General features: G+C 47.7%; 1 protein-coding gene across 5 annotated transcripts in view; it reads left to right on the top strand.

The window, feature by feature from the left end:
* The window catches only part of klc3 (kinesin light chain 3), an 87839-nt gene that overhangs the window by 32252 nt on the left and 39754 nt on the right, over positions 1-15833 (top strand). For all 5 annotated transcript variants that reach the window (XM_080183977.1, XM_080183974.1, XM_080183978.1 and 2 more), the window contains exons 4-7: positions 2011-2083; positions 6465-6690; positions 12495-12582; positions 14084-14185. In XM_080183977.1, coding sequence (XP_080040103.1) covers positions 2011-2083; positions 6465-6690; positions 12495-12582; positions 14084-14185 — 489 coding nt within the window. The remainder of the gene's footprint in view (positions 1-2010; positions 2084-6464; positions 6691-12494; positions 12583-14083; positions 14186-15833) is intronic.

Genomic DNA, 15833 nt, shown 5'->3' with positions numbered 1-15833 from the left:
TTTAGCATGCTTGGTTTCATTGATCAGAACATTGAATACAGGAGTTGGGACGTTTGTTGAAGTTGTTGGTAAGGCCACATCTAGAATATTGTACACAGTTCTGGTCACCCTATTGTATAAAGGATATTATTAAACTAGAAAGAGAGTGGAAAAGATTTACTAGGATGCTACTGGGACTTGATGGTTTGAGATATAAGGAGAGGTTGGATAGACTGGGACTTTTTTCCCTGGAGCGTAGGAGGCTGAGGGGTGATCTTATAGAGGTCTATAAAATAATGAGGGGCATAGATTGGCTAGATAGATAGTCAACTGGGGGCGATTCTCCCAACCCGCTATGCTGATTTTTTTTAGTGCAGCAGGCCAGGAGATACTAGCGGCGCCTGATAGGCGCGATCCGTGCTGGGCATCTGGGTCTGAGCGCATCTCCCAGGGCTGGATTTCCAGCACTGTCAGCTCCACACCGGAATCCGGCATGGAGCTCCATAATGTACACAGCCCTCAATTTAAATATAACTTCAATGCCATTTGTAGGCCCGGGACTGGAATCTCCAAACCTGCTAACGTCTCCCCTCCTACCCTGCCAGGAGTATTTTACTTCAGCGGGTTTTACAGTAGCTCCCCACTTGCAGGCACCAGGAGACTGCCTCCTTGGCATTGGCACCTTGGTAGTAGTGCAACTTGGCACTGCCCACTGGGCATGGAGAAATGCCAAAAGGGTGGGGCTTGATGGAGGCAGGGACTCCGGGAGCAATCAGCGGGTGTGGGAAACGGTGGAGGAGGGTGGGAGATCAGCGATCGGGGCTGGCCATTGGGATGGGAGACAGGCGGTTTGCTGGGAGGAGTTCGGGACTGTGTGTGAAAAAGTTGCCCCTGTGTGTAAAAGAAGTTGCCCCTCGGGTCCCTTTTAAATCTTACCCCCTCGCCCTAAACCTATACCCTCTAGTTTTGGACTCCCCTAACCCGGGGAAATGATCTCAGCTATTCACCTTACCTATGTGCCCCTCATCATTTTATAAATCTCTATAAGATCACCCCCTCATCCTCCTACACTCCAGTTCTTGAAGGGAAGGAAATCTGAAGGGGCTTTGGGCAACCGAGCATAGGAATGGAACTAATTGGGGCTATTTCAAGGAGCCAACACAGTTATGATGGGCTGATGGTCACCATCTGTGCTGTATGATTTGATTTTTGTTTCTTTGTTTATTCCCTTTTTTCCTGGTGGCATAGTGATTAACACTGCTGATTCCCAGCCTGAGTGACTGTGTGCAGAGTTTGCACGTTCTCCCTGTGCCTGCGTGGGTTTCCCCCGGGTACTCCGGTTTCTTCCCCAGTCCGAAAGATGTGCTAGTTAGGTGCATTGGCCATGCTAAATTCTGCCTCAGTGTACCCGAACAGGCACTGGAGTGTGGCGACTAAGGGATTTTCAAAGTAACTTAATTGCAGTGTTAATGTAGGCCTACTTATCATACTAATGTATCAGTGTCCAAAGATGTGCATTTTAGGTGGATTAACCATGCTAAATTGCCCCTTGGTGTCCAAAGATGTGCAGGTTAGGTGGATTGGCCATGCTAAGTTGGTCCTCAGTGTCCAAACATATGCAGGTTAGGTAGAATGGCCATGCTAAATTGCTCCTCAGTGTCCAAAGATGTGCAGGTTAGGTGGATTGGCCAGTTAAATTGCCCCTTAGTGTCAGGGGGATTAGCAGGGTAAATATGTGGGGTTTCAGGGATAGGGCCTGGATGGGATAGTTGTCGGTGGAGGCTCAATGGGCCAAATGGTCTCCTTCTGCAGGTTAGGGATTTTATGATTCTCGGAGTGCTATTATCAAAGTGCATCGCTTCTGACAATGGGGTATTGAAAATCAAGCCTCCCTTATCAGGGGGTCACTTTCACGGCCCTAAGATATCCCGAAGAACTTTACACTCAATGGAGGCGCATTTTGAAGCATAGTCACTGTGGCAATGTATTCTCTCACGACTGTTCTTCCCGCTTCCTTTCTCTGTTTGACAGGATGATAAAGTCAGTGAATTCGAGAAGGGGCCACTGGATGACTTATTCCCCAATGAGGATGAGCCGACTCAATGTAAGTACCCTGCATGCCTTATGGGAGCTAACATTTGCATTTCATTGCTTTCATTCTGAAAGAAAATACAAGACCTTGGTGAGACCATGTTTGGAATATTGTGTGCTGTTCTGGGAATAGATAGATTGGACGTTCAGAGACTATTTCGTCGGGTGGATGTAGCTGCTACTAGGGGGCATAACTATAAGGTTCATGGTGGGAGATGTAGGAGGGATGTTCGCGGTAGGCTCTTTAGTCAGAGAGTGGTTGGGGTGTGGAATGGACTGGACTGCCTGCTGTGATAGTGGAGTCGGACGCTTCAGGAACTTTCAAGCAGTTGTTGGAAAGGCACATGGAGCACACCAGAATGATAGGGAGTGGGATAGTTGATCTTGGGTTCGGACATAGCTTGGCACAACATCGGGGGCTGCAGGGTCTGTACTGTACTGTGTTCTATAAAATTCAGGTTCCAACTCCCTCTCACCACTCCCCCGTCCCCCGGCCGCTGCCCCCAAACGTGCGAGTTTCTTGGTTGTTGCTTCTGGTCGCTCAAAACTCAAATGTCAGGGAATTCCGGTGGGGGTGCGGAGGGGTGGATACCTGACTGAGCATACAAAACAAACCACCCATACCGGGAGATGATCGCTAAGGGTTTTTGTTTGGAAAAAAAATCCCAAAAAGGAGAAAGCAGGCAAGACTCTGCACCTGAAAGATGAAAAATGAACTGACGAAAGAAACGGAGACAACTGACAGGCAAAGGGTGGGGATAATTGAAGGTGACAGACTGAAACATGTTGCTGTTTGTTGTTTTATACAACGCTGGATACCTGGTTGGCTTTGGTAGGTGGAAGTTTACAGAGAGGTGGGTGGCTGTTTCATTTCACCTTTCTTTTTAGATTAAATAATTAATGTTTCCTTCTTCCTATCCTCCTTGAACAGTCTTCTCTGATCCAGTAAATCTTTTTGAAAAACATGCCCTCAGGAATTTAGGATGCCATTTGTCAAGACCCGCCCGCTCTCCTAGATGTACTGCGGATGTTAGAACCATAGAACACAACACAGGAACAGGCCCTTCGGCCCTTCTTGGCTATGCTGAACCATTTTTCTGCCTAGTCCCACTGACCTACACCTGGACCATATCCCTCCACACCCTTCTCATCCATGTACCTGTCCAAATTTTTCTTAAATGTTAGAAGTGAGCCCACATTCACCACTTCATCTGGCAGCTCATTCCACACTCCCACCACTCTCTGTGTGAAGAAGGCCCCCCCCCCCCCCCCCCGCCAGTATTCCTTTTAAACTTCCCTCCTTAACCCAGGTCTTCTAGTTTTTTTCTCCCCTAGCCTCAGTGGAAAAAGCAATTACTTACATATTATTAGTTTGAACCACAGAATGCTAGCAGAGTTAAGTTTGTGGCAAGGGGTGGCACTGTGGTTAGCACTGCAGCCTCACAGTGCCAGGGACCCCAGGTTTGATTTTGGCCCTGGGTGACCGTCTGTGTGGAGTTCTCCCTGTGTCTGCATGGGTTGCCTCCGGGTGCTCCGGTTTCCTCCCACAGTCCGAAAGATGAGCAGGTTAGGTTGATTGGCCATGCTAAATTGACCCTAGTGTCAGGGGGATTTGCAGGATAAATATGTGGGGTTACGGAAATAGGCTTGTGGTCGTTGCAGTCTCTATGGGCCAAATGGCCTCCTTCTGCATTGTCATGATTCTAGTTAAGAAGGCCTTTATTGCAAAAGGGTTGGAGTTTATAAACAGGAAGGTTTTGTTACAATTGTACAGGGGATTGGTGAGGCCTCCCCTGCAATAGTGTATGTAGTTTTGGTCCCCTTATCTTAAAATGGAAATAGTAACATTGGAGGCAATCCAAAGAAGATCTACCAGGCTAATTCCTCGGGTTGTCCTATCAAGAGAGACTAAATAATCCGGGCCTCTATCCCTTGGAGTTTAGAAGAGTAAAGGGTGACCTTATTCAAATGTACAAAATCCTGAGGGGGTTTGACAGGGTAGATGGTGAGATGGGTTCACAAGTGGGAGCATACCGAACAAGGGGACAGAGCCGTAAGATAAAGAGCTGGCCATTTAAAATGGAGAGGCGTAGGAATTTCTTCTCGCAGAGGGTGGTGAACCTCTGGGACTCTCTGCCCTAAAGGGTGCTGGAGGCTGGATCATTAGAAGTAGTTAAAGTGGAGGTGGATAAATATTTGATAGATCGAAGAATAGAGGGCTATGAGGAAATGGCACAGAACAGGAGTTGAGCAGCATAGATCAGCCATGTACTGAATGATAAGGCAAGCTGGGAGGGCTTGGTAGCTGACTCCTGCTCCTATTGTGTCCCTGTGTTTAGTGGTTTGCCAAGTTATTTCATTAAGAGACAACTGCAAGTTAGTATACAAGTGTCACAAGCAATTAGGAAGGCAAATGGAATGTTGTTTATTGCAAGGGGAATGAAATATTAAAATAGAGAAGTTCTGCAGTTGTACAGGGCATTACTGAGACCACATCTGGAGTACAGAGTCCAGGTTTGGGCCAGAATTTTATGGATCAAGTTTGAGCGTGAGCCCGATCTGGAAGTGTGTATAACTGTGTGAGAAGAGATACGAGTTGGAAGCGGCCCTGCTGACAATCGCACAGCAAATTAAAATTAATTAAGCAATTGACTGGAATTTTATGTTGTCCGTCTGCTGTTACGGTTGGCAGGCGGGCTGATAGGCCAGGCAGCCTTTACGTTTTAGCTGCAACCTCGATCCGGAACGGGATGAAATTCAGGGCTCAAAAAAAAATTAACAAACGCGTTTGGGGACTGAGGCCTGTATTGTGCTGCTCACACACTTGAGGCAAAGTTTTTCTGCTTTTTTTTGTACAGTTCCGCAGCCCCTTGAGACACCTCTCCTTGTGTTTTCTGAATATTTGAAGGAGGCCACACCTTTTTTTTCATTGTGCCAAGGTGAAGCGATCTTGGGCGAACTTCTCCCAGGACTCCCAAGTCAGTATTCCCTCTAAGTGAAGTCTTTGAGTTATACAGGTCAGAAAGGGTCTCATGTTTGACCCCAGTCTGTGTTGAATTAACCCTAATCTTAGTGGGAGCGGCTGCTGGGGTTGCTGGCTGAAGAATTTGGTGGTGGGTCACCTTGATCTGAGTGCCAGCATTTTGACCTAGCGACCCTGGAGGAGCAGTGATTTATTTTAATTCAGGGTGGTGGGCAAGGAGGCTTTCAGATAGTGGTGTTCCCATATGGCAGCTGCCCTTGGTCTTCTAGGCAGTAGAAGTTGGAGGTTTAGAAGATATTATCAAAGGAATCATGGTTTGTTGCTGCGGTGCATCTTGTAAATGGTGGAGATGGTGAAGTTGGTAGATGGGGTGCCAATCAAATGGGACTGTTTTGTCCCCGATGGCTTTGAGCTTCATGCGTGTTGTTGGAGCCACACTCAATCAGGCAAGTGGAGAGTATTCCATCTCACTCCTGACTTGCACCTTGTGGACAGGCTTCGGAAAGTCAGGGGGTGAGTTACTCACCGCAAAGTTCCCAACCTCTGACCTGCTCGTGTAGCCACACTGTTTATACTGGAGAGGTTTCTGCTGGAGTTCAGACAAATGATGGGGTGGGGGGTAGGGGGCTGGAATTTCATAGGGTAGATGCAGGAAGGATGCACCTAATGACAGGGAAGTCCAGAACCAGGGGTCACAGTCTGAGGATTCGGGTAGGATGGAGGTTAGGGGACATTTCTTCACCCAAAGAGTGATGAACCTGTGGAATTCATTATCACAGGAAGTAATTGATGCCAAAATATTGGCTGTATCCAAGAGGTAGCTGGATATAGCACTTGGGGCGAATGGGATCAAAGGTTATGGGGAGAAAGCAGGATTAGGCTATTGAGTTGGATGATCAGTCATGATCGTGATGAATGGCGGAGTAGGCTCGAAGGGCTGATTGTGTGACATGGCTGTTGAGTTAAATTTTGGTTAATGGTCAATTTAGACTGAGGACCTCAGCTTTGACAGTGACTGAATCCTCTGTCCTCCATGATGGGGAGTTGCCAGCGTTGGACTGGGTAGGCACAGTAAGAAGTCTCACAACACCAGGTTAAAGTCCAACAGGTTTATTTGGTAGTACAAGCTTTTGGAACACTGCTCCTTCATCACCAGATGAAGGGGCAGCACTCCAAAAGCTCGTGCTACCATGGAAACCTGTTGGACTTTAACCTGGCGTCGCGAGACTATTACTTACGATGCTTGTTGCCTCAACTCAGTTAGGCCTCCTTGGAAGTGGTAAGTGAGGGCTCTGAATGCAAGTCGTTGTGGGGAGGAATGATAGTTTGGAGCAGGAACTGGCATTTATCGAGAGGGAGAGGAAACACTGAGTGTGCAAGTGATTGATTTCTCTCTCCTTGTGTGTTGCAGTGCACCAACAGCACAGCAGTGCAGCAGCTGCAGCCCAGCAAGGTGGCTACGAGATCCCTGCACGACTGCGAACCCTGCACAACCTGGTCATACAGTATGCTTCACAAGGCCGCTACGAAGTGGCTGTCCCCCTCTGTAAACAAGCACTGGAGGACCTGGAGAAAACGTCAGGCCACAACCACCCTGATGTGGCCACCATGCTAAATATTCTCGCCTTGGTCTACAGGTACGATCCCTTCATTGCTGCACAGCCGCAAGCTGGCTTAACACTCCGACTGTCAGGACAATAGGATTGGTCACTTAGGTCAAAGTGCCTGACTTATTTATTATAAGGTTTATTTAACTTTTAAGTTTATTTATTTATTAGTCACAAGTAAGGCTTACATTAACACTGCAGTGAAGTTACTGTGAAATTCCCCTGTTACAAAGACAAAATATTGCGGATGTTGGAATCTGAAATTGAAACAGAAAATGCTGGAAAATCTCAGCCTCATCTGTGGAGAAAGGATAGAGCTAATGTTTCGACTCTAAAAACGTTAGAATCATAGAACCCCTAATAGTGCAGAAGAAGGCCATTTGACCCATCGAGTCTGCACTGACCACAATTCCATGCTGGCCCTAAAGGCAGGAGCAATTTAGCATGGCCAATCCACCTAACACGCTCATCTTTGGACACTAAGGGGCAATTTATCATGGCCAATCCACCCAACCTGCACTTCTTTAGACTGTGGGAGAAAACAGAGCACCCAGAGGAAACCCACGTAGACACGAGGAGAACATGTGGACTCCACACAGACAGTCACCAAAGGATGGGATTAAACCTGAGTCCCTGACAGTGCGAGGCAGCAGTGCTCTATTTTCTCTCCACAGATTGTCAGACCTGCTGAGATCTTACAGCATTTGCTGTTGTACCTTATTGTTCTCGGGGTGGGGGGATCGTCAATAGATCTCACCATGAGGCTTGTAGAGTACGAGCTCCTCGATTAGGCAATTGGATGCCTGCACACTAGGGAACGTATAGCTGGGATGGAGAGGGGAAGGGGGTGGGGGGAGCTGTTGCTAAAACCAACTGGCTCCACTCAGGCCAGAAGTCTAAGGTCTCTGAGGCTTGATCTGCACTCTGTAACAGCCAGGAGGCACTTTATAAATAAAGGGTGATGTTGACAGGAGCCTGGCCAAGGTGAGATTATTATACTTATTACATCAGCGTGCACCTTGTGTGATCCTCTTAGTTCAAAACATCAACTTGCTTTGTTGTTGTTCTGACCATTTCATACAAACTTGGAGCTTGTAGGAATATGAGTATTTACAGGTGGTCGCCGGGGTGTGTGTCAGTATTTACAGGGGGTCCCCGGCGAGTGTGTCAGTATTTACAGGTGGTCGCCGGGGTGTGTGTCAGTATTTACAGGGGGTCCCCGGGGAGTGTGTCAGTATTTACAGGGGGTCCCCGGGGAGTGTGTCAGTATTTACAGGGGGTCCCCGGGGAGTGTGTCAGTATTTACAGGGGGTCCCCGGGGAGTGTGTCAGTATTTACAGGGGGTCCCCGGCGAGTGTGTCAGTATTTACAGGGGGTCCCCGGCGAGTGTGTCAGTATTTACAGGGGGTCCCCGGCGAGTGTGTCAGTATTTACAGGGGGTCCCCGGCGAGTGTGTCAGTATTTACAGGGGGTCCCCGGCGAGTGTGTCAGTATTTACAGGGGGTCCCCGGGGAGTGTGTCAGTATTTACAGGGGGTCCCCGGCGAGTGTGTCAGTATTTACAGGGGGTCCCCGGCGAGTGTGTCAGTATTTACAGGGGGTCCCCGGCGAGTGTGTCAGTATTTACAGGGGGTCCCCGGCGAGTGTGTCAGTATTTACAGGGGGTCCCCGGCGAGTGTGTCAGTATTTACAGGGGGTCCCCGGCGAGTGTGTCAGTATTTACAGGGGGTCCCCAGGGGGGAGTGTGTCAGTATTTACAGGGGGTCCCCAGCGACTGTGTCAGTATTTACAGGGGGTCCCCAGGGGGGGAGTGTGTCAGTATTTACAGGGGGTCCCCGGGGAGTGTGTCAGTATTTACAGGGGGTCCCCGGCGAGTGTGTCAGTATTTACAGGGGGTCCCCGGCGAGTGTGTCAGTATTTACAGGGGGTCCCCGGCCAGTGTGTCAGTATTTACAGGGGGTCCCCGGCCAGTGTGTCAGTGGTCCCTGGGGGTCCCTGAGAGACTATCAGTTCTTGTACAAGAATCTACTCGGGAATCATCAGTCATTGCAGCTCTCAGCTTGTTGGAACTGCTTCTTTTCCTATTGTCATAGCTTGTGGTTTTCAGGACTTAACTTTCCTTTGTACTATTTGAAAACCTGTGTAAATTATTTAGTAAGTTGCCCTTTCATTTGAAGACATTTTAGGGCTCGCCCTCTCTTCTTACAGCAGGTAAATGATGTGCCTATAATGAGTTCCTTTTCCAATCACCAGTCATTAAAGATAACAGAATAGCTCCTTTCAACACAAGGCAAATCCCAATTGAGCTGTCCGTCCAGGCACTCTAGCCTCCATCTCAGTGTAAAATGTTGGCATTAGAGTTGATTAAAAACAAACCAAATTACAGATACCGGTGAACAGTTAAGTCTAACTTGCAGTTCCGATGTAAGTTAATTAACTCGAAATGTTAACTCTGTTCCTGTCTTCACGGATGCTGCCAGACCTGCTGACCGTTTCCACCATTTTTTGCTTTTAAATTCGGATCTCAAGCAGTAGCTGCAGTGTCTTACTTTTAGTTAGAGTATTACCATCGTTAGATGCGTAATTATAGTAAGACTGCACCTTGGTCAGGACGCTGAATAATTGGGAGATCTTAGTCCCACACCCTGAGTCTTCCTTTTGCTGTGAACTTGTGTCCAAATCGCAAACATCTGAGCAAAAGAGTCACTATTACTCTTTCATTTCCTTCACACATTTGCAAATTGGTCTTCTCGAGTTAAGTTTTTGCAGCAGATTAACTATATTTAGTTCTCTAAGAGGATCTTGAGTACCTAAAGGCATTAATGCTGTTGAGGGGTTTACAGACGTCATCAGGATTTTAACAGGCTCTCCTTCGTCCCAGAATTGGATTAATTCTTTTCAGATCACGAAGAGTTACTTGGTGTAAGGATGATTTTTTTTTCCTTCATGTTATTATAGGAGCAGCACAGTGGTCAGCATTGCTGCCTCACAGTGCCAGGGATCTGCGTTCGATTCCAGCCAGGGTCACTGTCTGTGCGGAGTCTGCACATTCCCCCCCGAATCTACATGGGTTTCCTCCGGATGTACCAGTTTCCTCCCACAGTGCAAAGATGTGCACGTTAGGTGGATCGGCCATGATCAACTGCCTCTTAATGTCCCAAGATGTGTAGGTTAGGGGAGGCAATGGTCTCATGGTATTATCGCTAGACTTTTAATCTAGAAACTCAGCTAATGTTCTGTGGACCACAGCAGATGGTGGAATTTGAATTCGGTAAAGAATACCTGGAATGAAGAGTCTACTGATGACCATGAAACTATTGTCATTGTCTTAAAAGTTAAAGTCTTAAAGTTTATTTATTAACCTTAACCTTAGCAATAGAATTAATATAACATTAAATGACCAGTGGAATTCTCTAAGGATTAGAACTGGGACCTCAACTATATACAATTTATATTAATGATTTAGACAAAGAGACTGAGTATTGTATGTAATTTTTCTGATGATACAAAACAAGGGACATTGCTGCCTCACAACACCAGAGACCCAGGTTTGTTTGCTTTATTTATTAGTCACAAGTAGGCTTACATTAACACTATAATGAAGTTACTGTGAAATTCCCCTCGTCGCCACACTCTAGCGCCTGTTCGGGTACATTGAGGGAGAATGTAGCGTGACTATTGCACCTGACCAGCACATCTTTGGACTGTGGGAGGAAAGCGGAGCACCCAGAGGAAACCCACAGACATGGGGAGAATGTCCAAACTCCACCCAGACAGTGACCTGAGGCTGGGAATCGAATTTGGTCCCTGGTGCTGTGAGGCAGCAGCGCTAACCACTAAAAATCCATCTAGTTCACTAATGTCCTTTAGAGAAGGAAATTTGCCGTCCTTATCTCGTTTGGTCTACCTGTGACTCCAAAGCCACAGAAATATGTTTGAGTGTGCTGGTAAACTCTGTGTGCTCCCTCTCTAGGGACAAACGGCAGCAAATATATCCATGGTAGATGGATAGACATTTCGGGGGTCTGAGAGCCCCTCAATTGCCCGCTGTTTGGACTTATTAACCAACCCAGTGTCCCTGCAGCCCCTTTGATATTCTTCTGTGTATCAAGTAAACTAATCATAGAATCATAGAACCCTACAGTGCAGAAAGAGGCCCTTCGGCCCACCGAGTCTGCACCAAATACGATCCCACCCAGACCCTACCCCCATATCCCTACACATTATACCCACTAATCTCTCTAACCTACGCATCCCTGGACACTAAGGGGCAATTTCTTAGCATGGCCAATCAACCTAACTCGCACATCTTTGGACTGTGGGAGGAAACTGGAGCACCCGGAGGAAACCCACTCAGACATGAGGAGAACATGCAAACTCCACACACACAGTGACACAAGCTGGGAATCGAACCCAGGACCCTGGAGCTGCGAAATAGCAGTGCTAACCACTGTGCTACCGTGCTGCCCTAATGGACTGATGAACCCCCCCCCCCCCCCAAATTTGAATGAAGTTTGATATGATTTATTTTAGGTACACTGGCCAGTTTAGGGATCAAATTCTCCACCTTGGCATTATCAGCACAATACTCTAACCATCCAAGCTAACTAGCTGTCGCCAGTCTGTTTTTGTACCCTTGAGTAAGTCAAATAAAACTGTGGTACAACCAGAAGGGATGTATTGTATGGTGCATCTATAAAAATGAATCAGTTAGTCAGCTCTTCACAGCTGGGGCAGTACCCCATAAGTTAGGGAGTATAACACTGCATGAGATTCCAACTTCTGATTACTGTTCATTGGCCATTACTGCAAGTTCACGTCTACAGAAGGTGTTGGGCTTGGTTGTTGCATCTTCCTCTTTGCTTACCTTAGGCAGTCCTTCAGGATCAAGGATGACTGGCACGTAATCTATTTTGATGGGTACTGAGATAGCTGATCAGTCCCGTGTATGATCTAGCCTCAGCCATGCACAGGGCAGGTGGTGTTTGAAGCGTTGGGTAGCTGAGGTGTGTGAACTCCCTCTGATGCTTTGCTTTAACCTTGCCCCTGCGTGTTCCCAACAGAGTTCTCGCTGTGTCCAGTGTCTTCCTGACCTCACCTTCTCATTTTTGGTCAGCCACAAGCAACGGCCTCGCTTGGGCCTGGGGGGTTGGGGGGGGGTGGGGTGGTGGGCGAGGAATTGTTGGACCTCTTCAGGGATGCTTTGAGGGCATTCCCTCAAATGTTTCCACCTCGGAGCTTCCAGATCTCTGTGACTGAATTCCGAGTAGAGCAATGGCTTTAGTTACCCAATGGCACCATCATCCTTGGGCGATTTAGAGGGTGCCTGCTGCCATTGATGTCTTGTTAATGAGGAAATCTGCATCTGCAGGCAAGGTTACAGCATGGTGGCACAGCACTGCTGCCTCATAGAGCCAGAGACCCGGGTTCAGTTGCAGCCTTGGGTATCTCTGTGGCGTTTGTATGTTCTCCCCGTATCTGTGTGGGTTTCCTCTGGGTGTCCTGGTATCCTTCCACACTCCAAAGTTGTGCAGGTTAGGTGGATTGGCCATAGTACATTGTCCCTTAGTGTCCAAAGATGCTCAAGTTTGGGGGATTAATCATGGTAAATGTGTGGGGACTGGGTAAGATGTTCTGTCAAAGAGTTAGTGCAGACTTGATGGGCTGAATGGCCTCTTTCTGCACTGTAAGGATTTGATTCTATGAGATTTTCCTCTATTCGCTACCTGTCCTTTATTAGCCACTCCAAGAATAGTTAGCGATGTTGATTGTTCACTATATCTTCCCCATGCCCCCGGAAACCCTCTTAACAATCCCTCCTCTCCTGTTTTTCAGAGATCAGAATAAATACAAGGAAGCTGCAAACCTTTTGAATGATGCCCTGACAATCCGGGAGAAAACCCTAGGCCAGGATCACCCAGCGGTCAGTCTTGTTATTGTGATGTGTGGTCAGTAACTGGATGGGCAATCGGCTGATCAGCGGCTGCCTGGCGATGTCTGGGGCTCGGGCAGCTGCTGTCCCAGCCGACACCAGTAGCGCGATTTATTTCGGGGATGCAAGAATCCAGAATTGGAGGGGCGCAGAGATCTTGGGAGGGTTGTAGGGGAGCGAGGAGGTTACAAACAAGGGAAGGAGCCACATCATGAAGGGATTTGGAAAAGGGGATTGTCAGGACGCAGTGGGCTCTTTGGCACTTTATGCTGGTGGATTGTTAAAAGATAAGGAGGTTGTCTCTCAAGTTTTCTGTCCTCTTTCTAGTGCACTTCAAAATTACTGGACTGCAGTTCCGAAGGCAGCCCCTCCTTCATTAATGCACCAATACATTATATTTTGCCCATGCTAGCACTCCTCTCAATTTTATTTTAACTTGATTTATTATTGTTACTTGTATTAACATATAGTGAACAGCATTGTTTCTTGCGCACTATACAGACAAAGGATACCATTCATAGAGAAGAAAAGGAGAGAATGCAGAATGTAGTGTTACAGTCATGGCCAGGGTGTAGAGAAAGATCAGCTCAATATAAGATAGGTTCATTCAAAGGCTGATGGCTGCTGTTCTTGAGTTGGTTGGTATATGACCTCAGAGTTTTATACTTTTTTCCCGATGGAAGAAGGTAGAAGTGAGCATGTCCACTGTGTGTGGGGTTGTTGGTTATACTGGGTGCTTTTTTTGAGACAGTGGGAAGTGTAGACAGAATCAGTGGATTGGAGGCTGGTTTGCGTGATGGATTGGGCTGCATTCATGACCTTTTGTAACTCAGCTTGTGGTCATGGTCAGAGCAGGAGCCATACCAAGCTGTGATACAACCAGAAAGAATACTTTCTGTGGTGCATCTGTAGAAGTTGGTGACTACCGTAGCAGACATACCAAATTGTTTTTGCCTCTGCTTCCTCAGGAGGCTTTCATGGGCTTTTTTAACTATCATGCCAGTGTGGAGGGACCAGGACAGGTTGTTGTGATCTGGACACCTAGAAACCTGAAGCTCTTGACCATTTCCATTTTAAACTTAAGTTTGTGGGTCCAGCTGCAACCGCAGAGGTTTGAGCACATTTTCCAGTCTTAACACTGTCAGTGCAGCACTGACAGAGTGCCACTCTGCCACACGTGTAATCTTTTGGATCAGATGATAAACCCTGCTTACCCACTCAAATGGATGTGAAGAAACATCTAATGACTGTTCGAAGAAGAGCAAGGGAAACCTTAGCCAGTATTCAATCCCCCAGTTTGCACTAAAAACAAAGTATCTGGTCATTACCACACTGCAGCCTAACCAGTCTAACACATCCCACCATACGAATGGTCTTGGGAGAAGTACTGGGGGAATGCTGAACTGTGGGGAAACTTCAGGACCAGCTAGTTACAGAGTGCAGAATACAAACCGTTGCGTGCTAACCTGGCCCTTTGATCCTTCCTGCACAGGTAGCCGCCACTTTGAATAATCTTGCTGTACTTTTTGGCAAGAGAGGGAAATACAAGGAAGCTGAGCCGCTGTGCAAGAGAGCTTTGGAAATCCGAGAAAAGGTGAGAAACAGAGGGTCACAGTCCAGCAACACTGCAGAAACTGCCCAGCGTTCTAACCTCTTCCCCACCCCCCGCCCCCCCTCCATTCCTGTCTCCTGCTTAGTGTCCCAACCTCATTCCCGGTGTGCTAACTTCTCCCCATCTCCTGCCCAGCATACTAACCTCCTCCCTGCCTTTGCCCCTGTCCCCTGCTTAGTGTAAGAAGTCTTACAACACCTGGTTAAAGTCCAACCAGTTTATTTGATAGTAAACCCACAAGCTTTTGGGGTTTGCCCCTTCGTCAGGTGAGTGGAGAGTTCTGGTCTCAGACAGAGCATATAACAGCACACACAGTTTACAGAATACGGATTAGAATGCGAGTCTTTACAGCTAACCTGCTATTCAAGTCTTAAAGATGCAGACAATGTGAATGGAAAGAGCATTAGGCATATGTTAAGGAGATGTGTGTTGTCTCCAGACAGTACAGTAAGTGAAGTTTTGCAAACCCAGGCAAGTCACAGGGGTTACAGATAGTGTGACGTGAACCCAAGATCCCGGTTGAGGCCGTCCTCGTGTGCGGAACTTGGCTATCAGTCTCTGCTCAGCAACTCTGTGCTGTTGTGTGTCGTGAAGGCCGCCTTGGAGAACGCTTACTCGAAGATCAGAGACCGAATGCCCATGACTGCTGAAGTGTTCCCCAACAGGAAGAGATCAGTCTTGCCTGGTGATTGTCGAGCAATGTACATTCATCTGTTGTTGTAGTGTCTGCATGTCTCCATCGACATCCCTGCTTAGTGTCCCAACCTTTCCCCATCCTCTGCTGAGCATGCTAACCGCCTCCCCGCCCCCGCTCCTGTCCCCCTGCTTAATGTCCCAATCACTTCCTGTATCATTCCCAGTGTGCCAATCTTGCCCCTTACCCTGCCCAGTGTGCTAACCTGTGCTAATGTTCTCTCCCATCCCCAGTCCCCTGTTCAGTGTCCAAACCTCATACCGTACCTTTCCCAGCGTGCTTATACCCCTCCGCACACTGCCCAGTGGGCTAATCTACTGGGTTACTGGAGTGGAATCAGAATGCATTTTATCCACACGCACCTTGGTGGAAATCTGGGATACTCCTTCCTGCTAAGGCTGAGGATGAAAACATCAAAGACTGAGATGGCTAGGATTTTGTTGGGTCGTTGTATTCAGTGACAGTGTTAGAAAGACAGGTCCCTTCAAGATTAAACCAAGTTTTATATCAAGAGTGAATTGAGAGCCGATGATTTTCACTGAAGCCTGTACTTGAGCTGGGATTCCCTCTGATAGGGAGTTGTTGCTTCATAGAATCCCTGTAGTACAGAAGGAGGCCATTCGGCCCATTGAGTCTGTACTAACCACAATCCCACCCAGACTCTATTACCATAAGCCTCCACATTATTTACTCTGCTAATCTCCCCGACATGAGGGTAAATTTAGCATGGCCAATCAACCTAACTCTCACATCTTTGGACTGCGGGAGGAAACCGGAGGAAACCCATGCAGACGCGGGGAGAACGTTCAAACTCCGCACAGACAGTGACCCCGAGGGCGGAATTGAACCCAGGTTCCTGGCGCTGTGAGGCAACAGTACTGACTACTGTGCCACTGTGCTGCCCTTCTGGACAGGGAGAGGATCCAGATGGGTAGA

The sequence above is a fragment of the Carcharhinus amblyrhynchos genome, unplaced genomic scaffold (assembly GCF_965287045.1).
Source record: "Carcharhinus amblyrhynchos unplaced genomic scaffold, sCarAmb.v2.hapA scaffold_505, whole genome shotgun sequence".
Lineage (NCBI taxonomy): Eukaryota > Metazoa > Chordata > Chondrichthyes > Carcharhiniformes > Carcharhinidae > Carcharhinus > Carcharhinus amblyrhynchos.
The sequence above is the reverse complement of the archived record's forward strand: the minus strand, read 5'-3'. Positions and strand labels throughout refer to the sequence as shown.